Genomic DNA, 24,063 nt, shown 5'->3' on the forward strand with positions numbered 1-24,063 from the left:
GCCTTCGGCGCCCTCCAATCGCAAAGGGCGCCTTCGGCGCCCAAGGGGGGGGCCATGGCCCAGTGGCCCCCCCCTGCCTACGCCCCTGTACGTTAACACAAACTTATAGCGGCAGTGACCTTGTGTTTGAAGTTCTGTTGACTTCAAAGGCTGGGAGGGTGTTGTAAATAATGTAGGCGACATCTAGCGGCAGGCATTGAATTAGCTTGGGAGACATCTAGCGGCAGGCATTGAATTAGCATTCATTCGAGTTCGTGTCGTGGGGCGGTGCGGTCGCCGGTCACGACCAAGGTCACGACAGTGTCGAGGTATATAGGGCCTTGGTCGAGGCCAGAGTATATTGAGTGTGTCGAGGCCTTGGTGTCGAACCATTTTTTCGTCGTTGGTTTTCGTCGGTCCCTCGGGACGAGCTGAGCAATAACGCACCTATCGTTCGTCGTTATCTGTATTGGACGTCAAACCCAATACACTCTGGAAGCCGAAATTATGTGTGAAGTTGAAGTGCGGTGGTTGTGCGCCGGTGATGGCCGCAGAAAATATAAGCACACGTGGTGAGGCAAGCTGAGCCGGTCGTTTCGTTACATGGACCGTTGAAGAGGTAAGAAGGTAAAAAGGATACCTTACAGATGCCTACATAAAATTGAAGTGCAAGTAAAATATGAATCAGCCTATCAGATGTTCGAATCCGTCACTGTACCTAAAAATCTGCCTGTATCGATGCTTGTTTCTTTTTCTGTTTATGTCTTTCTCTGTTTTATATTTCCCTCTTTCTCTTTCCCTCTCTCTCTCTCTCTCTCTCTCTCTCTCTCTCTCTCTCTCTCTCTCTCTCTCTCTCTCTCTCTCTCTCTCTCTCCCTCATTCTGTGACACTGATGGTCGCCACGTCTGTAATGACCTCTGCCGCACCCGCCGTTATGGAAATCACGGTCATACCACTCGAGTGCTGACGGCCACCGCAGGGGGATGGGGGGGGGGGGACTGAGAGGGGCGGGCGGTGACTCCAACGCGGCGCGGACGGAAACACCGGCGACCGGCCGGCCGTTTCTCCGAACACGGGAGGTCGCCGGGGTGGTGACCTTGACAGCCCGGCCCGTCTGCCGCCGCCGGCGCTGGCTACTCGATCCAGCCCCTGTCTGGAACGACCCGGAACGCCTGTCGGCACGCATTCCGTGCGTGTTCACAGGGGGAAGCTGCGGGCCGGGGCTGGTTTCTCAGTTTCTGGTCAATGGTCCCGTCCCGCAGATGCAGTGCTCAGGAGAGATTGAAGTTAAAACACTGAACACAGACCAGGGCCTCGTTTCATAAAGCGAGTCCGGAACATACGTCGGGTTTCGGTCTTGAATTGCAAGTGCATGTGAAGTGATGCCGATAGTTTGAATCGTTGAATTTATTTATTTGACAAGCAAGAACAGAAGAGAGAGGGGGAAATAAATTTATCGCTTGACATGCACTTGCAACACAAGACCAAAAACCGGTGTAAGTTACGGACTCGTTTTATGAAACGAGGCCCAGGGAACAATAAACGGTTAACACAGATAAAATATCAGTTTTCAATGCTGGGGCATTCCACGATAGATCGACCAAAAATAAATAAAATTTACACCCTCATGTTTTATTTTTTGCTTAACCCGCGCCCTGCAGGGGTGGGGGGTGTTTGAACACCCCCCTTGTGGTTTTTCGCGAATATCTCAAAAACGGCGGCGCGGAGCGCCGCCGTTTTTGGTACACCTTATCATACATCAATTCTACACATGTTGTTAAAATTTCAGACCAAGGTCATTCAAGGTCAGGTCACCAGGTCACTTGAAGTGACCTCACCTCATAAAAACTTTCAATGTCTGTCATAGCTACACCGAGTGATCGATCGCTTTGAAACTTTCAGCGATTGCTAAGGGCAATAGCATGTACAAAATGTATATCTCAGAATTTTGATATCGATGACCTAAGGTCAGGTCAATTTTGCGACCTCGCCATTATAAGTCAATGGGAGAAAATTGAAATGCGCCTCTTTTGGATGCAAGACATTATAAACACTCCCAAACACCGAATTACAAGTGGTTTAGACACACTGAACATGAAAATGGTGTCCGTGACCCTTGTTTATACCCTGAGGTCATCTTAGGTCGCGAATGGTATCTAACAGTTTTTCGCAAATAACTTTTGATAGAGGCATGCTAGAGCGATGAAAACGCCTTAGATGTGTTCAGCTCGACGATACGGATCGACTAATATGCAACATGACCCTTTCCGGTCAGGTCATGACCTTGACCTTAAGTCAAATTTTCAAGTTGACCTTTCAAGGTCAAGTTATACTTCGTTCGATGCGTCTTGACGAGAGGAACACGATGCCGGTAAAACTAAGCTCGTACAAGGCTTGGGTCAAAAGTTATTGCAGAAAAACTGTTTTCGAAAAAACGGTTATTTTTGCAGTTTTTGCCCCCTGCAGGCAGAACCGTTGACGTTAGGTCAAATCTGAGAGAATTACTCAGAAAGGGCGTTTATAGGGCTATCGAATGCGCTTTTCCGCGGCGCTGTAGCTCTATTGGTTCCCGAGTTATGCGTTGGCTTCTTGGAAATTTTCGACATTCGACCTGGAAATCGGCGAAATTTTGCCGTCAATGACCTCTGGTGACCTGACCTTTGACCTGACCAAAAAATTGACCGAAGTGATTTCGTCATTATTTTTGACGCTCTTTCGAACGCCGCCTTCCGCGTATCGCTACGTGGCCCAGGAGCCGAGTTACAAGGGGGGGGGGGTGTTCAAACACCCCCCAGCAGGGCGTGGAAATCCAGGACCCCCAGCCGGGCGCGGGTTAAAAAGTGATTTTAATAGTATTTTGGTAAATGTGCCGGGTGTGGAGAGACAAAAAATAAGACTGTACAATGTACATGCCTATTGTGCAGCAATATCAATATTTTGCTGCCATTTGACACATTCCGAATTTCGCCCACACAAAATGCGCCATGGCATGGGCGCATTTAGAGCTGACGAGCAGTGTGAGCGGCGCTGCATCACAGAAGTTTGAGGATGGCTCTCACCGACCCCCACCGGACACGATTTGGTAGCCGAGGTCTGTGACGTCAGCCGGGCGTGAAGTTTTCCCTTCACCATAGGCTTCACACACAAACCGGCCGAAGTTCATGCCAGGATAGCCCGGCTTGAAAGTGCAAAAATGATTAAATTTTGCCCTCAATAGATTCATTGCTTCATTTTATAACTAAAAACGTCCGTTATTAGGACTCAATGAAGGTAAAAAGTACTCAAAATCGAAGTTCAAAAAGATGCTGTCCGAGCACAATCTGGTAACATCACGTGACCTCTTTTAAGCAAAATGTATATAATTTAAGGATGTTATTACACGATTGCTGCCTAAAACATCATAAATAATACGCTTGTAACATTTATTGCTTCTGTTTAAGTCATAACATTGCAAAACGCAAAGTTTATCATGGAAGTCACGTGACCAAAGGTATAGCAGGGGTTGGGACAAGCACTCAAAGGATTTCAAGTTTTTTAATTAAATTATTTAAGTTTCATGATGAAATTGATAGAATGTATTTTTTCCGAATGAAGTACAAATTTTCGTATGTAAAATATTTTTCTTATGGGCGAAATTCTCCATATAAGAAATGTCAGTGACGTCACCAGGGCTTTACGTGGGCTTTACTCAAAACATCGGACCTACCTGTTTCTTATAGGTATCTTGGCTCTCACCCTATAGCTTACGCTAGCCGGATGTTGACGCCGTCCCAGCTGCCGCAGCCTATACTGGTAAAAGAGAGCCTGGTGGTCGTCTTTGCTCTTTGAGAAGTTCTTTTACTACCTTGACGGTCGACATTTCATACTGACCAGTGACCACAGACAACAGCGCTCTCGGATACCTGCTCCAGGCCACAACGGAACCCAAATGTTTCTCACGACTTGCGAGGGATGCATTGAGGCTGCTCGTGCTCGATTCTGAGTTCGAGGTGCGGCATCGCACGGGGCGCGAAATACCGCACGTGGATGGACTGAGCCGTTTGTCTTGGACTGGAGGGCAATGAAAGAAGGGCAAGGCCAAAAAGTGACCGTGGTCATCGACCTCGACTCGTGCATCGTGCACTCGGTCGGTTTGTACCGTCATTGAGATGGGAATCAAACCACTGAGTGCCGAGGAGCTGCGAGCAGAGCAGCTCAAGGATGAGCAGTGAGCCGATTATACGATTTTGCATATACTAATGTGTCACATGCATAGGCAGAATGATGTGGGCACGCGTTTCATGATAGAAGAATATGCCTACCTACTACTGCGTAACTTCTTCGAATTTTCCCAACTAAATATTAATTCCTATTCTCCCTCGTTTTTAAATTACAGTGGCCGAAATCCAACGAGGAACGCGATTTGGGGGTAGGTGGGTATTGGCGACCAGACTCGAGCAAAGGTTGGCGACGCCCTGGAAAAGTGTCCCTAGAAGTTCTGAAACCGTGGTGACGCCGCTGACTCCAAGTACGCGGCTTACAACCTTACGCTGGTAGCGGTAGGTCGAAAATACTGTTTTGATTATTGTTATTGATAAATTGTTTTCTAACACCAATTGACCTATTGGGTTCACAGAAAATGACGAGGGCGCAATTCCCGTAGCCCCGAGGGCGACGGGGCGCAGATTGGGCACTCTCCCCTATACGTATGTACGTTATCGAACGCCGTTAAAATTTAAAAATCGGTCAGTAACATCGAGATCTTAGGGGCTTGGGGCAGTAGCAGTGGAACACCTTCAATTAAGGGGGGGGGGCACTGCCGACTTTTGGTCCCATTCTTTCCATGCAACGCCCATAGAGCTAATGTTAAAATGCCAAAAGCAAAGGGGGGCACGGTGCCCCGGTGCCCTCCCCGTTCCGCCGCCTATGGATGGGGCCGAAACGGCCTCTCCCCAACAGGTGGCAGGGTCCGCCAATATCTCAACGGGGCACGGACTAAATATGGCACACATAGTTATGATTTCATACCTATACCTACACTCCTTCCAAGGTCCGGTAGCACATGTGCATTATGACTCTGCCAATAAACGGTTTTACGCCCTTTGTGCATTAAGTAGGTATCGTTAGCTTTGTGACGTGGTATACTATATTTGGTATATTGGTATATTACTATTAGCATGGTATATTTCACGCGCTGAAGTTTGCTGTTGCATTTGGGGCGCCGTTATTGCTATATGCTTGAATCAGTAAGATCTCTGAGATTTTCGTCGATCTCTCCCTACCAAAATAAGTTGTCGAGTCAGAAGATCCACCAGTACCTAAACTCAGGTTGAGCTGCGAAATCCAATAACCTATGCGAGAAGTCGGTCGCCTATTCAGTATTCAGCCATTGCATATAGCTCAGCAATCACTGGACCGATTGAGACGGAAACGCCACCGCCCACCAGTCGATTTTCCTGCAATTTCGTCTACCGTTTGAATATGGTGACCTACGGGCTTATACGGTGGCATCAGTCATCAGTGACCCCGCGGGGTCATGTTAACGCTTTTATCTCAATGGCAGTCACTCCCCAATGAATTCGCATACGGCAAATCGCTTACAGCAAATCACATACCTACGGCAAATCGCATACGGCAAATCAGCGGTTCTTGAGTTACGGAATGACTGCAATAGGCGAAATCGTCCAGTTAACTTCTTGAGGTCACTGAGGTCACCTGTGGGCTGTGGTCAGTGGTCACCATATTCAAAACGGCTGAAGAAATTGCATGCTATAAAATCGACTGGCGGCATTTTTTGTTTCGATCGGCTCAATAGCTCCTGAGTTGTAAAATACTTGCCACGCAGACAGAAACGCCGCATGGATTACCTCCCAAGGTCACCGGGGTCACCTGAGGTCACTTTATTTGCAAAGGCTGATGAAATCTTATACGGTGAATCGATTGTCGTCATTTGCGTCTCGATCGGCTCCGCAGTTCTTGAGTTATAGAATCGCTGACGGCTGTCATTCCTAAAAATGCTCAGGTGGCCTTCCAAGTCCAAGGTCACCAGGGTCACCTGAGATCAGTGATCACCATACTCGAAAGAGCTGTACAGCTGTACGCCGGTGTGACCTGGGGGCCTGGGTGTGACCACGGTGTGTATGACGGTGTGACAGAGGCGGATCCAGCTCAGAGTTTTTTTTTGGGGGGGGGGGGCAAACCATAACAATTCATCGATTCTTTCCATGCATCGTCCATAGGCGTAATGTTAAAATTATGCCGTTTGGGGGGGGGGGGCAAATGCCCATTTGCCCCCCCCCTGGATCCGCCACTGCGGTGTGACATGGCATACGCCGAATCAGCTGTTGTTATTTTTGTCCCGACCGGCTCAGCAATGCTCGTTGAGTTGTAGTATAGCATCAGAAGTAGAGTTGCAAAGTTTTCCCAATGGGCTGCTACCGGCCCCACAAAAATTTTCTGGGATACCGGCATGCTACCACGCCCCAAGCGAAAAAACCGCCAAATTACCGGCATACCGGTAATTTGGCGGTAATTTTAATACGGCATATGGAACTTTTATCACAAAATGTATTTTGCAGTGGCTAAGATTGCTGTTATTACAATTCAATAGCCTCTTAGTGTCCAAAGTTTGAATCATATGCTGATAATTTTTTGTGTGCAAAATCAAAAATACCGGCATGCTACCGGCAAGACATGCCAGATACCACGAAAAAACCTGCGGTAGTGAAAAATTACCGGCATGCCGGTAGTGCGGTAGGGAAATTTTGCAACTCTAATCAGAAGGTCACTGAGGCTACCTGAGGTCACTATATATTAGTTCAGACATCACAAATGCTGTAAAGCCCTGGTGATGGTTGAAATTTTTGAAACAACTTATGAAATTGCCTATGGCAAGTCGACTGGGAGCATTTTCCTTTCGAATAACTCAGTGGTTTCTGCGTCATAGAATAGCTTCAAGAGTAGCAGTTGAGTAATGAGTAGTTTTGTCCGCTGACAGCGCTGACGAACCACTGAACTCTATTATCGGGGTTACATGAGCACAGTAAATACGTATTTAGCCGCTAATTCGAATTAGGAACGCATTACCGACTCATGTAGCCACCTGCTAGTACGAATCGGCGATCCGATCCGCGGTTACATGAGCAAAGCAAATACGTATCACGATCGGATTCACCGCTAATGCGAATCAGGAGCGCACTACCGACTCATGTATCCACCTGCTAATACGAATCGGCGGTCCGAACAAAATCCGCTGGGAAAGAGGCTTAGAAGCGAATAGGACCAAGATACGTATTACAGGAACTATTTCTTCGCAAAAAGAAACATTAAAATGCAAAATAATAGGTATTTTTTTCATTTTCTTCTTTTGAAATAATATTTAAAAAAATATGTCGGTATTTTGTCAAGTTTTCAACAATAAATATAGTGAAAACCAAATAGTAAATATCCACATAATTTCAGTTGAAACATTTTTCTGACAGCACTACAGACGAATCAAGAGAGGCAATTGCCCAATGAGTCAAAGCAAGACAACTTTATGTTCAACTTTTTTTGTTAAGTTAATTGAGAATGTTTTGAGCAGATTAAATGCAAAAAAAGACATAAGATAATAAATTTTTAATTTAGTCACCTCTATTGCTACGGAAGTGCGCCACATTTGTATGCTATTCCGTTTGTAATGCGCATCGGGCCGAGAGCCAAACTAGATCCATTTGACGTCACTGATACGAATTTGCTCATGTAGTCGGTGCACTGAATGCGTTCTTGGGGAGCTGATGCGAATTAGCGTAGTGCGTATTTGGAACGGATCGCTCATGTAACCGAAACGTCCGAGGCACACGATTCGGGCCGTATTTCACAAGAACTATTCTTTGCTGACTGGAAGCGTCAAAATGCAAAACACTAAGCATTTTTTTATTGGCTGCCTCGTAGAAAATAGCAAAAAAAAAAATGTTGGTATTTTGGTTTAGTCTTTGCATATGAAATAAAACGAATGAAATATTTTAATAGATAATTTTTTCTGACCACCCTGCTGTCGCTGCATGGCGAATCAGTGCCCACTGACTTAAAACAATAAAACTTTGTTTTCATTTTTTGATTTCATGTTAATTTTAAATGTTTTTGAGCCTATCAAATGATATAAGTATTTAAAATTTAGCTCAGTCGTCCCGGTAAATGCCGCAACTGCGCCATGACTGTACGCTAATCCTATTCCGTTTGTGATGCGAATTACCGGCCGTCGAGGAATCAGCGCGGGTGAGCCAAACAAGATCCGTTTGACGTAGATAAAACGAATTAGTCTCATGTAACCGGTGCCGTAGATACGTTTGTGGGCCGTGGGGAGCTGATGCGCATTAGCGTAGTGCGTATTTGGAACGGATCGCTCATGTAACCCCGGTATATAATGAACTCTATAATGTGGAATGCGCATCGGCCGCCAAATGGTGTCCAACGGTGCCGCCATGTTGCGCAGACCAGAAAGCGGCCGCCGCCTGTGCTGGGGAATAGGGAATTCGGGACCTCGATTTACGTTTGCGGTCGCTGCATCCGTTACGCTCAAGCTATGTGGACACGGAAACCGGCATCTTACGCAGAATTGAGTGGAGAACAAGATGAAATCCTAAAAAATCATCAGCTATAAGGAACTAATACGTCAAACCCTTATAAGTCAATGGGGAAATATGAAAATTGTTATTTTGGCGCCGAGAATGATCTGAAACTATCTCAAGCATATAAAATCATGATTTCATGCACTCTTTGCAAGGTTCTATGCTTCATATTTGCATTGTTGCCCTTGCGTGACGTCATTTGTGACGTCACAAGGGTCACCATTTTTCTTCAATAACTCCCGATCAAATTGAGCTAGCGAGTCGGGAAAGCCACCAATGGACTCAGGAAGACCTGCCGAATCGAATGATATGCGACATGACCTCTTTCGACCAACTTCGTGACCTGGGGGTGCTGACCTGACCTTGACCTGAGGTCAACACCCTAAGTTGACCTGACCCGAACAAAAAGTATATCACTCGATGCGCCTGAGCTAGCTGAACACGATGATGCCAAAATCGCGGCTCTACGGCCATTTTTGGTGAAGTTATTTACCAAAAACCGAACCCGTGCCTTAGATCACTTGACCTGACCTCAGAGGTCACCGGTTGACCTGAGACCCTTACAGCGGGTTCCTACCAGTCACTCTGCATTATAATTTGCCGCATACGACCACTTTACCGCTTAATTCTAGTTTAATTAGCGGTGCATTAGCGAGGTGGGTTCAATCAACCCCCTCGGCCGGGGCAAATGTAGGTCAGGCGAGTGAATTTGAGGAATTCTGAAGATACGATCGTGTTCCCCACTCAATTCTGCGTAAGACGCCGGGTTCCGTATCTACGTAACTTGAACGTAACGGATACGGCGGCCGCAAACGTAAATCGAGGTCCCGAATTCCCTATTCCTCAACACAGGCGGCAGCCGGTTTCTGGTCTGCGCAATATGGCCGCCACCGTTAGACACTACGGCCAATAGGGTTGAAGCGGCATTGCTCCCACTCTGCTTTAATTCAAAAGTGGCGCAGCAGTTGCAGATTTGTCGTCAGCAACTGCGTGAGAATTCGTCACGTCTATCAATTCAGCAGCAACGAATATCAGCCTCACAGCAGCATATTTCGGGGTCTTTCGATTTGGCTGAAAATCGGTACACAGGGCCTCCTCGATGCGCTGATTCCGAAAATGTACCTCTTTGGGGTGGTATTTTGCACCGTTAACGAGTTAACGGCCATTTAACATTTTAACGGGAAACGGCGGGGTCTTTCGATTTGGCTGAAAATCGGTATACAGGGCCTCCTCGATGCGCTGATTCCGAAAATGTACCTCTTTGGGGTGGTATTTTGCACCGTTAACGAGTTAACGGCCAGTTAACATTTTAACGGGAAACAGCGGGGTCTTTCGATTTGGCTGAAAATCGGTGTACGGGGCCTTCTTGATGCGCTGATTCCGAAAATGTACCTCTTTGGGGTGGTATTTTGCACCGTTAACGAGTTAACGACCAATTAACATTTTAACGGGAAACGGCGGGGTCTTTCGATTTGGCTGAAAATCAGTATACAGGGCCTTCTCGATGCGATGAATCCGAAAATGTATCTCTTGGGGTGGTATTTCGCACTGTTAACGAGTTAATGATCCGTTAACATTTAAGCAGCATATATCGATTTCAGCAGCAAATTTTCGGGGACTTTCAATTTGGCTGAAAATCGATATACAGGGCCTCCTCGATGCGCTGATTCCGAAAATGTACCTCTTTGGGGTGGTATTTTGGACCGTTAACGAGTTAACGACCAATTAACATTTTAACGGGAAACGGCGGTGTCTATCGATTTGGCTGAAAATCAGTATACAATCAAAATCAGTATCAGCGCATCGAGGAGGCCCAGTATACTGATTTTCAGCCAAATCGAAACACCCCGCCGTTTCCCGTTAAAATGTTTATTGGCCGTTAACTCGTTAACGGTGCAAACTACCACCCCTAAGAGGAACATTTTCGGAATCAGCGCATCGAGGAGGCCCTGTGTACCGATTTTCAGCCAAATCGAAAGACCCCGAAAATTTGCTGCTGAAATCGATATATGCTGCTGAAATGTTAATGGATCGTTAACTCATTAACGGTGCAAAATACCACCCCAAAGAGGTACATTTTCGGAATCAGCGCATCAAGAAGAACCTAACGTACACCGATTTTCAGCCAAATCGAAAGACCCCGCTGTTTCCCGTTAAAATATTAATTGGTCGTTAACTCGTTAACGGTGCAAAATACCACCCCAAAGAGGTACATTTTCGGAATCAGCGTATCGAGAAGGCCCTGTACACCGATTTTCAGCCAAATCCGAAAGACCCTGCTGTTTCCCGTTAAAATGTTAACTGGCCGTTAACTCGTTAACGGTGCAAAATACCACCCCAAAGTGGTAAATTTTCGGAATCAGCGCATCGAGGAGGCCCTGTACACCGGTTTTCAGCGAAATCGAAAGACCCCGCCGTTTCCCGTTAAAATGTTATTTGGTCGTTAACTCGTTAACGGTGCAAAATACCACCCTAAAGAGGTACATTTTCGTTATCAGCGCATCGAGGAGGCCCAGTATACTGATTTTCAGCCAAATCGAAAGACCCCGCCGTTTCCCGTTAAAATGTTTATTGGCCGTTAACTCGTTAACGGTGCAAAATACCACCCCCAAGAGGCACATTTTCGGAATCAGCGCATCGAGGAGGCCCTGTGTACCGATTTTCAGCCAAATCGAAAAACCCCGAAAATTTGCTGCTGAAATCGATATATGCTGCTGAAATGTTAATGGATCGTTAACACATTAACGGTGCAAAATACCACCCCAAAGAGGCACATTTTCGAAATCAGCGCATCGAGGAGGCCCTGTACACCGGTTTTCAGCCAAATCGAAAGACCCCGCCGTTTCCCGTTAAAATATTAATTGGTCGTTAACTCGTTAACGGTGCAAAATACCACCCCAAAGAGGTACATTTTCGGAATCAGCGCATCGAGAAGGCCCTGTACACCGATTTTCAGCCAAATCGAAAGACCCCGCCGTATCCCTTTAAAATGTTAATTGGTCGTTAACTCGTCAACGGTCCAAAATACCACCCCATAGAGGTACATTTTCGGAATCAGCGCATCGAGAAGGCCCTGTATACCGATTTTCAGCCAAATCGAAAGACCCCGCCGTTTCCCGTTAAAATGTTAAATGGTCGTTAACTCGTTAACGGTGCAAAATACCACCCAAATGAGGTACATTTTCGGAATCAGCGCATCGAGAAGGCCCTGTACACCGATTTTCAGCCAAATCGAAAGACCCTGCTGTTTCTCGTTAATATGTTTATTGGCCGTTAACTCGTTAACGGTGCAAAATACCACCCCAAAGAGGCACATATTCGAAATCAGCGCATCGAGGAGGCTCTGTATACCGGTTTTCAGCCAAATCGAAAGACCCCTTCGTTTCCCGTTAAAATGTTAATTGGTCGTAACTCGTCAACGGCGCAAAATACCACCCCAAAGAGGTACATTTTCGGAATCAGCGCATCGAGGGGGCCCTGTATACCGGTTTTCAGCCAAATCGAAAGACCCCGCCGTTTCCTGTTAAAATGCTAATTGGTCGTTAACTCGTTAACGGTCCAAAATACCACCCCAAAGAGGTACATTTTCGGAATCAGCGCATCGAGAAGGCCCTGTACACCGACAGCCAAATCGAAAGACCCCGCTGTTTCCCGTTAATATGTTAACTGGCCGTTAACTCGTTAACGGTGCAAAGTACCACCCCAAAGAGGTACATTTTCGGAATCAGCGCATCGAGGAGGCCCTGTATACCCATTTTCAGCCAAATCGAAAGACCCCGCCGTTTTCCGTTAAAATGTTAAATGGCCGTTAACTCGTTAACGGTGCAAAATACCACCCCAAAGAGGTACATTTTCGGAATCAGCACATCGGGGAGGCCCTGTATACCGATTTTCAGCCAAATCGAAAAACCCCGAAATATGCTGCTGTGAGGCTGATATTCGTTGCTGCTGAATTGATAGACGTGAATTCGTCGCAGTTTCTTTCCGTTGTGGTTCGGTGTATGCGTGGATGATAGATATAGGGGGCACTGGCACGGTAAAAAATATTTTTGGAGCTAGGTACCTTGACTCTTGGCGATATTGCTTAAGTATTAAAGTATTTTTTCAAAGCCCGGTTCTTTGGTAATTTTCTTCTTAACGGAAATCCTCAAAACTGGTTATCAATATTTTTCACAGACTTGGATATTTTGGTAGTCATTAAGATATTTTCCAGGTTCCATGACATACTGGCAAATTGCACTTTGTTAGCTTATTTGTTTACTGTCTTCCAATCATCTTTTTTATATTGTTGAGTCGCAAGCTGAAGCTACAGCTAAGGTGTGATCCATGATAATGTTAATGTTGTGTTAATGCGTGCTTGTCTTTTCTGTGAAGTAACGGTGTGAAAATGATTTTAGTCACTCCCTCTGTAGGTACCTATTTAACCAATACTGATCCAGAACTAGCAGATTCAAAGATTTAGGGGCTGAAAATGGGGTTTATCAGAGGGACGATGGTGAAAACGGCACCTGGGGCGATTTGATCAAGGTTCGTGAAATTCACACGTGATGTTTTGCATGTAGAAGGCCGTACGGAGGGGGAGAAGCTCCAAATGTCACGTGACTAATATGCCCTCCGGCGCCCTGTTTTCACCGGCGTGCTATCAGAGCATGATCTGAAGTTGTAGCAGCTCCGGCAGAAGCCTGGCCTGGCTGAAGAGCTTGGAGCCAAACTGCTGTTGAATTAAAACAATTATAGAATTATGTATCTTCCAGTAATGAGCTTATGCTAGAATGGTTACTATCACATATGCAGGGCTTTTGTCTACAGCAAAGATATCTAATGTGATGATGGTGTTGCTGAATGCATGTCACACACTTTTATTGCCCTAATAACCTTTTCTTCCATTGATAGCCATATGCTTACCATGTGCAAAGGTGCATACTGCATGGTTAGGGTGCCTGATTCTGTTATTTCTGTATTTAATGGATACTGATAATGTGCATCCTGGACCTGTCTGTTTTTCAGAATTGAATTAAAAATGGCAAAGCAGCATCTATTGTATGTGGCATTTTTAGCCACACTTCTGGTGCCACACATCTTGGCCAATGGTAGGTACATTATGTGCATTGTCCTTTTTTCTTTCTTCTTTTTTTGTTGAAGCAGGTATGAATTACATGGTAAACTGCCAATATGTGCATTACAATCAACATGTGAAGGTTGCAGGCATGAGGTATGTGAGGTTTTCTGCTTTTTCGCTGACTGCTCTACTGGCATCTGGCTTTCATAATTCTCTTCAGGATATTCATGTAAAAGCTGTGCAAATGTCACACGCTACAGTATTTAGGTACATATTGTGTTACATTGATGTTACATGGCTGATGTACATGCAGTCATGAACATGAACAGTCATGAACCCTATCAAATAATTTGCTTAATAATGGTGGCAAAGGAAGGCTTTTATTTGACACAGTGTCATAGTATTGCCCTTGAAACAGGGTTCTTAGTGGAATATTTGGACTGTATTTGGATCGAATAGCTTAGAATATGGAAAATAAACCACAACATATTTTTCTTCACTGTTTTTAGGCTTCCTAAACACTGAACAAGTACCTACCTAATCTAATATTGCTTGCTGAGGACTTGATGACATCTAAATCTGAGAGCAGCCTTCCACTTCAGAGATAAAGTGTAATGAATGGTGGTTGTGCTTACTGCTTAACATTGTGGTAGCCTAATATGTAGTTATTTATAGTGCCTATTGTCCAGAGATGGGTCACAGAAAGGTTGTTCACAGTTTGGTGCTGTATCGGGAGGCGCAAAGGCTGGTATGGGAGCCGGGAGGGGAGGGTGGGGTTCTGTTACCAACGGGTCGGAGAGCGCTTGGTGACGGTCACCTTTCTCCGGGGGTGGTGAACTGCAGAGCCGGGCCCGTGCGACGTCGAACCGGCGCTCAACTGCACGGCCTGCCTGGCGCTGGCCCCCGACTGCAGCTGGTTCGTCTGCGAGCTGGACGGCAGCGCGCTGTGTGCCAACGCGACCGCAGGCGCCGCAGAGGGCTGCCACCCGGGCAATGCCACCGACTGTACCGGTGAGCCGACCCGGCCGGCAGGGCCGTGTGTGCTCTAGGGGAACCGAGCCCAGACGGGCCAGTCTGTGTGCTCGACGGCCGGTGTTGTGTCGATGGTACGCCGCCACCAAGAGAGGGTGCCGCAGGCGGCAGAGTTGACTGGGTCTCCTTTTTCTGCAGAAGCTGGCCCGGATGATCCGACGACCACCGTGTTCCCCACCACCACTGAGCCGCCTACGACCACTGAGCCGCCCACCACTGAGCCGCCCACCACTGAGCCGCCCACCACCGAGCCTCCTACTGAGCCGCCCACCACTACCGAGCCTCCTACTGAGCCGCCCACCACTACCGTGCCTCCAACTGAGCCGCCCACCACTACCGAGCCGCCGCCCACCACTGAGGCGCCTACCGAGCTGCCCACCACCACAGAAGGTGGGGACTGGGTATACTGCGTGTAGGCAGAGTCGAGCAAATTGACTGAGTGTACCCCCAGGCCAGCCTGGCGGCTATTCAATTCATCATCGATCAAAGCCATCGTGCTCCTACCTGTGAAACATAAGCATGATTGTAAATATCTTCACATATTTATTGTGTGTTTGTTAAATCAGTTTCTGCTCTAATCGGACAGGATTCCGGTAGTCTTATACATGCAAACTAAATTGAGGTTTTGAGATTTTGTTTTTAAGTTTAGGTAGGTAACTTGGCAAACATTGGTTCACGGCATCTTGTACTGTAACAATAGGTACCTCGGAATTAAAATTGTCTCCCCTGGTCCCCGCACGTGCTGACGGCGTCCCTGCCTCGCCAGTGCCGACCACGATGGCTCCGCAGCCGACGCCGGGCCCGACTCCTGCGCCTCGCACCGGTGGCTTCAGCTTCGGCAGTTTTGTCGGTGAGTGGGACAGCCGCGCCGTCCCAAAATGTGGCGATCTTTGCTAGAAACGACATCGAAACGTAAATGTTTGCTCATTATTACCTCCAATTTTAGGAGCAGTTTCCCGCTCCGTTTTACTGACAGTGTCTGCGCGTATGCTTGCATAACATCCTACTACACAGATTTGTACATACATATATAAACTTATACTGTCCTTTTTTACTTATTGGGCTTTATCTGATCAGTGGTTTTCGACGCTGACCCCCGTTTTTGTGTATGAATTTTCCGCTATGACGCCCAATTTAATATATACTTCTTGGGCCCCGTCGTGTCGCGGTGAGCTGCCGCCGTGGGGTCTCCGATTGTCGGTACATTGATTCGGTACCCGGGATATGATGAATCACGCCACGGGCTGCGAATTGACGCACAAAGATCGCCAGAAACTGCTATTTGTCGGAGCTGTTTGTCGCGAAATTCGGAGCTGCTATGGCAGTGGCGATACCGTGTGTGGCACTTGCACCCTAATGTTTGTGGTTTGATTTGACGTTATCCCGTTCTTCATCTGATGTATGTTGTGCGTGGTGTTTGTCTCCACCGTTTTTTCCTCTACCTATCTACGCACTGTATTGTGGCCTGCGCTCCCATGGTCGTCCTACGATCTCCTTGCCCCCCGTTTACCCACCATATGTGTCTCATCACGTGCTGTCAGTGTACGATTTGTTTTGATCCGTGTCGGCTTGCGCCATGTACTGCTTTGTGCTGTTATCTGTTCTGTTTGTGGGCGCCGATGACCACTTAGTCCGGGCGCCCAAAAACCCCAATTCATCATCATCATCATCATCATCTGTTCTGTTTGTTATGTGCGGGTGGTGTGCCTTATGAGTTATAAGTGTTACCTATGCCTTACCCTGCGCTCAGTCCGTGAGGCCGTCTGTCCCATTTGTGGCCCGGTATCGTGCTAACCGTAGGCGATGCCCTTTGCTGTAAGCACGCCGTGAACTGCTTCCATCTCCCGCCTGCCGCGTCTTTGTGTGTTAACCCGACCTCTCTCTCTCGCCGTATCGCAGGCGGCATGGTGTTCTGTATGGTGATCTTCGCCGGCGTGTTCGTCGGTCTCAAGATCTACCGGCGTCGGCAGGCCATGACTGGACGGTACAACAACCTGTGAGTTTGTCCCCTCGGCACCACGCTGGTGGTGAACGGGTCAGCCTGTCCGACGCAGCTCGTTAGCTCGCGGATATTGGCAGCACGCAATTTCATTTGTCTATTTTGTTTTGTTACTGTTCTCGCCTTGCGATGCCAACGTTTGGTGTTGATGTGCTATCATTTGGTTCAATATTGTTATCATTTCAGTTGCACTAGTTGTGTCGCCCTGCCTCCGCTGTGTCTGTGGTGTCGGGCTTATCTACATTCGCTGGCACGTTTCGTTACGTTCAGTTTCGTTTCTCACGTTATGTTTACTGTGTTGGTTGACAGTGGCTGCGACTCTCTCATTTGCAGGTAACCGGCGCGACCGACAAGGTCCGCCCCTGCGGACGGCGGCCCGTCAGGGGGCCCCTCTCTGAGACGGGAAGCGGGTCAGGAATTTGTCCACTCGGCGATAGGGCGATAGGGGATCCCGTCTGAACCCACAGCCGTATCTGGGGCGCGCGACCTTTGACCTTCCGGCACTTCTCGGTAATACAGCGTGCCTTCAAATACCAGCTCAAAGTAGCGGCTTCACACCGGAACTGTGAGATCAGCAATAGAAAGGGTAGGACTGTCCGTGTGGAAACTCATTTCAATGAACAGATATGCATGTGGGTATTTCAACCTGTGCTAGCAGTATAAATGTCAACGCGGGGCGCGGGCTCTCTTGATGGTTAAACATAACCTATTAATCTCGTAGGCTCTACCTTTACCCTGTAATCTCTGTAGCGTAACCTCTATTCTAGTTTATACTCTGTAACCTGTGCTATGTGTAGCGGCCGCTGTAATTGCGCCATGTGCTGTGTATCGGTGCCTTATTGTGAGCGGGTGTGTGACTTTGTGCGGCGCCGGCCGCGCTGTGAGTGCCTGGCGGTGGCACAGTGTGCCGGCGGCTGCCGCCCTGTGTGTGTAGATAGTGTGCGGCTAGCGGCCGCGTCTCTCCGGAGACCGGGCAGCAGCCAACAACAGAATTATCACGTCTTCCATAGTGTATCGGCGGCCGGACGGCTGGGGAGCCAGAGCCGACGGCCGGCCGCGGGTGGGGCGGGAGAGGGGGGATCGTGGACGGAACCGTCTGCGGTAGAGGCTATGGCCGTCTGCGGTAGAGGCTTCGGCAGCCAGCAGGTCACTGGGCAGGGTCGCTCAGTGTGCGCCGGTCGGCAGGTGCTGCGTGTCACTCTGCTGAATGGAGTATCCCGTATCGTATGTGCTGTACTGGAACCGGGGTCATGAAGTTGTATATGTGGGTATGCTACGAATGGGATGGAGTACATTGTATATCAGTTATAGGTAGCTCCAATATTGGTAGCTGACAGCATTGTCTTTCGGAGACGAATATGGGTGGTAAGGGGATCTTAGCAGGGTGGTGGAGCCTACCAGTTAATCTTATTTGGAATTAAGAACCTCGTTTATTTCTGTTTATACGTTTGGTTATTTTCAAATAAACATTTGTATAGGTTTCGTTTTGTTTCGTTTTTCGTTTACTCGGTGTCGGTAGCGGGCCGTGGGGCAGTGATCAGGGACAGGCGCGGGACGCGTGTCGCCACGCTCACACGAGGAAAGTGCCGTCGCCGTGCGGACTGGGAGGGGGACGGTGGCGAGCCAAGGTCGACTGCCGGTAACCGCGGCAGTCCGGTATTCCCAGGCTGATGGACGGGGTACGCGGCGACCCGTGATAGCGACTCCGCCCCGTAGGTGGTGGTGAGACTGAGATACAGCTCATCACCCCATGTGTGTCTACTAGGAGAGAGTGGATATCCAACGGATCTGCTTGGAGAATAGAGATGAGACTCCACCAGAGAAACTCGGGCGGTTTTGGCAAGTCATGATGATATTCGTAAATGACAGCGTGGCTTTTAGACGTTGCGATGCCTTGTCCCCGGTCCAGTGGCTTGAGACTAGTTGCTGTAGGTTCGCACAGTTAGTGTAGTATGCGGGGAAACATTTAGGCCGTCAACTGTCGTTACATGCCAACCTCCTTTGCCACGCCCCCTCTCTGTCCTCCCACTCTCCCTAGCCTTGTCCGACCACGGTGGCTATTTCCGATTCTCTGTCCGACCGGAGTATAACCAGCCGCGCTCCACGGCCGGCTCCGCTGGCCCGAGGTCTATGTTTACCGAACGGCTACCGATAACCGGACCACACCGACCCTGTTCAGAGAACATAACCAGTCCCCGGGGGCCGCAACTGCATCGCACCCGGACCTCATCAGTGAACCCCTGACCCCCTGTCTTGCGATATTTTGAGACTCGCGTTTCAAAGTGTTCGTTACGGCCGTAAAACTATCTATAAATGGTGTGGTTATGTAAGTGCTCAGGCCCTGCTTTTCATGCAGTGCTGTGCCTATCCCATATAATTTGTTGTCACTTCTCTTTGTTCAACTGCTTTTATTCAATTGCTTTTACGTTCACTTGCTCAATGCTCAATAATCTTCGTCATCCCCATCCGCAGTCACTAACCAATAACCACAACATCCAAAGAATATTGCTCTAATTGTCTTCTCGCTACTGACAATTACGCCCGTTAACCCGCAGCCGCCACTATGTTACTATGTCGCAGCCGTATGGTGTAACGAATCGTACACTGTCTGCCGCCAGCTGGGGTAACGATTCGGAGCGGATGCATCTAACCATTTGAGGCTGGACCGCCCAGTGCACAAGCGTCCCCGCCTGAGCCGCGGTCTCCGTCCGTGGGCAGCGTCGACGGCTCCGTGGTGCGGGTCTGTGGCTCTAGATCCGCAGACTGCCTGCTGTACGGGCCTGAGAGTAGCGGACGGTCTACGGGTGGCTCTCCGTGCAGAGATACGACGCCGGCTTCCGGAGCCCATGGCTCGCTGTGATAGTGCGGCGCGTTCGGCGGTCCAGTCTCGGCGGCGGAACAGAGAGGATTGTTCACCCGGCCTGCAGAGGGGTGGCTTGCGGCTACGCACCGCCGGGTGCCTGTTGTCCGCCCTGAGGCTGGGATAAGCCGCAGGGAAGTCAATTTTGATATATTACGAGCGTTGAAGGGTGTATTATGCAGGTTAACTTTGCGTCTAGTCTGATGATATACCGCGGGAGCCTTTTGCGGTTATCGCTTTCTAAGATTGTATGCGTGTTGTCTGGTTGTCGCGTCGTGTTCCTGGGGATGAACGCAGCTGGCGTCTGGCATTTCCTGATACCGTATCTTTATCGTAAAATTCCAACTGTTACCCGCACGCGTATCCTTGCCCCATACTGCATGTCGCTATCTTTAGAATATCACTGTAACGATCGCGTCTGCCACAAGCGTCGTTCCTTTAAAGTTCTGAGCTGTTACGGCCACGCCTGTCACGATCGCTATCGCTTCGTATAATTATTTTTCTACTCCATTTGTACATACAGTCTGCGTGTGTCGCTCGTCGTTAGCTCGCCATTGCCTCCTAGTGCCGGCCGTTCGTCGTGAGTTTAGTCTAACGCATCAATTCCAGCTGTCAAGCAACTGGGAAACTGTGCCACGTCTGCCTCTCGATTCTAGCTCGTCTTTCTGCCGCAGGGTATTGTTTGCGAATTGTCTATCGCTCGAGCCTAGTGCCACATTAGCTTAGAATCGCGCAAATGCAGCGCTGTGTTTGTTATGTACGCCGGCAGCTATAACGCAGGCATGTCGATCGGTTTGTACAAATGGGTTGGTGTTGTAAGGCGCTACTGCGCGTGTCGCGTGTCACGCTGCACCTGTGTCGGGAAGTTGCGCAGGTGTTGTCTCCGGCCAGTCGGGTCCGCAGTCCGCTGAGGTCGCGAAGAAAACCGCCGTCGGCGCTGTGACTTCCAAAGGTACAGCTTCAACGGGCTATCAACGACCTATCGGCTCAGCGACAGACGGAAATACAGGATCAAGTCCACACATCTTGTGTCTTTCTGGGTTAACACAAATACAGGCCAAAGAGACGCGTGCACCCCGCAAAACCGCGCACCAGAGTCTAAGAGCCCGCAACATTCTAAATGCACAACCGGAGAGAATAGTCGTCTCTCTCGAAAAATGTACGTGGCGAGCGCGCACTGGTACCACCATCAAAGAACTGTTCTGGGATCGCTTTCCACCGCAGTCCCCACCCAACCCCAGCACCGCGCCGCCTCGGCTGACGTCACCGTGACGTCATAACCGGGCAGTGTGACGTCACCTCCCGTCCGGCGGATGACGCTCACTCTCGATGGATGAGCACAAATAGACCGAGACAGGCGAGCACGGCGTACTGAAACGGACAAAGGGGAAAGGTCAGCAGGGCGAGGTCCGGGAGGGGACACCTCTAAGACGAGCGGGTGGCGACGGAGGGTTCAGAGGGTAAGGAGTTTAGTGTTCTGTCGCAAAAACAATTATGTATGTCTATTAGCATACAAAACATCGAGCGCGTCGCAGGTGTTGCAGCACAAAACAATCCCCTAGCAAAGTTTGGTCGACTTTCTTTAATTTTATCACTCCTCTGCTAACGATGTGAGGCGACTTTGTTCTTTCCTACCGGGGAAACAAAAATTGGGACGATCTGATTTTCTTCAGAAATACCCAATCTGATTCGGGGTGTGCCGGGAGAATTCAGAGACGATTTGCGGAAAGTGCGAAACAACTCTCTTCTGTCCTCACAGACACTGAACCGAACAGAGCTTTGAAAACGGTACAAGAGGGCTAGCATTGTGGAAGAGTCACTGGAGCCGATCCTTTTTACACTCGCGGTCAAGATATGCTGAACAGCGTACCGGGTGCCAGACATTTACTTGTGGCGCCATCTACGAAAAATAAGCACCGCGATCGCGGTACCAAGCAGGGCATACCGCATATAAAAGACCGCCTCGATTCAAAGTACCTAAATCTGCAACCTCCCTGCCCCTCTATATTTCCAACCCCAATTCTCCATCCCTCAGCTCATCCTCAACATCGCTCACCTTTAGCTTTGGATAGTCGTTCATGAGGATGGTGACGACGCCGATGTAGGGGACGAAGCCGCGCGCTCGGCCCACCACGTCCCGTTTGGTGAGCCACAGCTGACCGGGCGCGTAGAGGCCGCGGTCGTCCACACTGTTGTTGTCGCCCTTAGTGAGGAATTTGACAGTGCCGTTCTCTCTACAGGCAGACACGGGAGGGGGGGGGGGGGCGTCAATTGAGTGGTTCTGTGAGTGGTGACAGTGACAAGGTTCTTCGGCCCGTAAGCTGAACGGTTCTCCGGGCCGTCAGCTGCCGAACTTGTCAGGTAGTTAAAAGATCAACAGCCTGAGACATACTGAAACTTTGCTTATCGCCACTGCAATATAAATCATAGTGTGGGTTGTGAGTCCCATCAGGCAAGTCCGAGTATTGGGATATATTCTTGTGAGGCCAGGTTTGGTGTATCCATCAAAGTCGTACACCGCCCGTCTCAATCGGCAGATTTCAACTGGCTGCGGCCGCTCCCACTCTCGCACACCATCCCCGTCAGAGGTTTCATAAGTCGAGCGCCGGAGCGACTCGAGCCCAGGCTCTCACTATCGGGAGCCCAGCGCTCTACTAACTGAGCTACGGGACATACCACTCACCGCTATACTAGCTCACCTTTCATGTAATTTGAGGACTCTATGGACAATGGGAATGTCGCGGCCCTCCACCTTGAAGACGACGATCTCTCCGGCGCGGATCGGCTCCTCCTGGTAGTTGGTGAGGAACAGCAGGTCTCCGCGGTAAAAGGCAGGCTCCATGCTTCCACTGCAATCACACATAAGCAGTAGACAGGTCACCAGATCAGCATCCAGACAAAATGTGGTTCCAGACTTATAGTTTACATAAATACTCTGTGATTGAGTGAAAAACATATTACCTTACTCTAAAACAAAACATTTAGTCAGAAAGTCATCTGATGAGTTGGTCAAAATGATCTTACTTTAATTGATGTGTGCCAATCTGCACAGGACAGAATGCATAATCAGGATGTAAGGTGTCAAAGTAAAAACAAGGGAAATCCATAAAAATCAGAGATCATATGATCCCAGAGGAATGAGACAAACCTAACAGGCACACCATACACTCAACTATCCAAGCATTGCATGAGCATGAGCATTGAGCACTACTGCTTAACTTCACTCACCTTAGCACAACCACAATGGGGCTCTCACTGCCAGTGACAACCATCAAGCCCTTCCAGATCATCAGTGCGGAACTGACTATCATACCAAAGTTCAGAACCTGGTAGTAGAGCTGTGAACATAGAACAACAAAACACACAGCTTAACACATGAGCATTACTTCAAACCATAGGTGCAAAAGTAAATAACTCAATGCATATGGTCAAAATCTGATCATTGCTAGTATTGGAAAATAGAGACACTACTAAAACTATGCATTGCTCTTGCCGGTACAGTTTGTGGTAATTCAATTTTACTACAAAAATGTGAAAGGGTGACACCAAACAGAGAACCATTCTCATAATTACTGTCCACAAGCCACAACCTAGCAGCACTGTTAATAAGAAAACAAAGCCAGGCGAGAAATTGGAGACAATATTCTGAAGCTTTTGACCTAAAAATATATCAAAAGAGAGCAAAATCACTGAACTGTGATAACTTTGAGAGCTAGGTAGGTACAGCCCTCAGCAGACTGCTTGGTAGGAATGTTTCAACAAAACCGGAAATTACTCAAAGGCTATGTCAACAGTCGGTCGGAACTCACTTCAAATAGATGCGCCCTGCTCCACTCCTTCGCTTGGGTCTATATCACTAAACAAAGTATACGGCTTGTGTGGCAACAAAAAGCAAAATTTTGTTTTGGGGGCAAATATAAACTTTTGGGTTTTGTTGCCAAACTGGATGGAAAATGAATATGATGATAATGCCAATCTAAGGTGTGGTGTCTTGCACATCTTGCTGTTACGATTTTCGAGTGACTGATCATGATAGCATTATATTCATGTTATTCTCGGTTTTGTCAGAAAAAGAATACCTACCACGCAGTTTGCAGAGGGCTGTACTTATTCATATATTCCATATGGATGTGAACACACAAAAAAAATGAAAAAGGCCAAGGCAGCAGTCAACAGAACAGAGTTATGAGATTATGAATTTAATTAATTGACACAATTGATTGTCAATAATAAACATTAAATGTGTCTCACCTGACGCTTATTCATCCTCTTCACATCACCAAAACCCAGTCCCAGAAAATCCATTTTTGCGTTTTGTGGTCTTATATCCTTCGGGATGCAAAACTGTATTAAGTATCGAAGTTTATTATCTGTGAATAACTTCTCGCAAATTTTCAAAGCAAGACAACCGTTTCAGCTAAAATCACAACGAAAACGCTACTAAACTACCCTACCAAACAGACACCAGTACCACCATTCACAATGCCGGCAACGTAAACAGACAAACGTAACAATATAGCAATAAATGTATCGTACTAGTGCTGCC

At 48.1% G+C, this 24,063-nt stretch overlaps 2 protein-coding genes across 28 annotated transcripts; one reads left to right on the plus strand and one right to left on the minus strand.

Moving 5' to 3' along the window:
• Nucleotides 1-315: 315 nt before the first annotated feature.
• LOC122394337 (threonine-rich protein-like) lies at nt 316-20,539 on the plus strand. 27 transcript variants are annotated; one of them, XM_043391158.1, is made up of 8 exons: nt 12,512-12,603; nt 12,980-13,094; nt 13,575-13,657; nt 14,470-14,637; nt 14,797-15,048; nt 15,425-15,508; nt 16,558-16,654; nt 16,991-18,137. In XM_043391158.1, the coding sequence occupies exons 3-8, from the start codon at nt 13,588-13,590 to the stop codon at nt 16,992-16,994; spliced, it is 675 nt and encodes a 224-aa protein (XP_043247093.1). In that variant the 5' UTR covers nt 12,512-12,603; nt 12,980-13,094; nt 13,575-13,587; the 3' UTR covers nt 16,995-18,137. The 27 variants fall into 27 exon arrangements, with proteins under 27 accessions (XP_043247097.1, XP_043247080.1, XP_043247099.1 ...); XM_043391161.1 differs by lacking the exon at nt 12,980-13,094 and adding an exon at nt 12,744-12,884 and having other exon boundaries at nt 12,564-12,603; XM_043391162.1 differs by lacking the exons at nt 12,512-12,603; nt 12,980-13,094 and adding an exon at nt 316-598.
• Nucleotides 20,529-24,027, minus strand: LOC122394339 (signal peptidase complex catalytic subunit SEC11A-like). The gene is made up of 5 exons (XM_043391170.1): nt 23,769-24,027; nt 22,746-22,855; nt 22,217-22,366; nt 21,574-21,751; nt 20,529-20,888 (listed from the first exon to the last, which is right to left on the minus strand). The coding sequence occupies exons 1-5, from the start codon at nt 23,820-23,822 to the stop codon at nt 20,838-20,840; spliced, it is 543 nt and encodes a 180-aa protein (XP_043247105.1). The 5' UTR covers nt 23,823-24,027; the 3' UTR covers nt 20,529-20,837.
• Nucleotides 24,028-24,063: the final 36 nt, after the last annotated feature.

This window comes from Amphibalanus amphitrite, unplaced genomic scaffold, assembly GCF_019059575.1.
Source record: "Amphibalanus amphitrite isolate SeventyFive unplaced genomic scaffold, NRLGWU_Aamphi_draft 000585F_arrow, whole genome shotgun sequence".
NCBI classification, from domain to species: Eukaryota; Metazoa; Arthropoda; class Thecostraca; order Balanomorpha; family Balanidae; genus Amphibalanus; species Amphibalanus amphitrite.

Bases quoted from the DNA above. Each gene is read 5' to 3' on its own strand.
- LOC122394337 (XM_043391141.1), top strand. From the start codon at position 12,577: ATGATAGATATAGGGGGCACTGGCACGGTAAAAAATATTTTTGGAGCT. The intron at 13,658-14,469 runs GTAGGTACATTA...GGTGAACTGCAG, and splicing joins GCCACACATCTTGGCCAATG to AGCCGGGCCCGTGCGACGTC. The intron at 14,638-14,796 runs GTGAGCCGACCC...CTTTTTCTGCAG, and splicing joins CAATGCCACCGACTGTACCG to AAGCTGGCCCGGATGATCCG.
- LOC122394339 (XM_043391170.1), bottom strand. From the start codon at position 23,822: ATGGATTTTCTGGGACTGGGTTTTGGTGATGTGAAGAGGATGAATAAG. The intron at 22,856-23,768 runs GTGAGACACATT...CTATGTTCACAG, and splicing joins AGAGGATGAATAAGCGTCAG to CTCTACTACCAGGTTCTGAA. The intron at 20,889-21,573 runs GTGAGCGATGTT...TGTCCGTTTCAG, and splicing joins ACGACTATCCAAAGCTAAAG to TACGCCGTGCTCGCCTGTCT.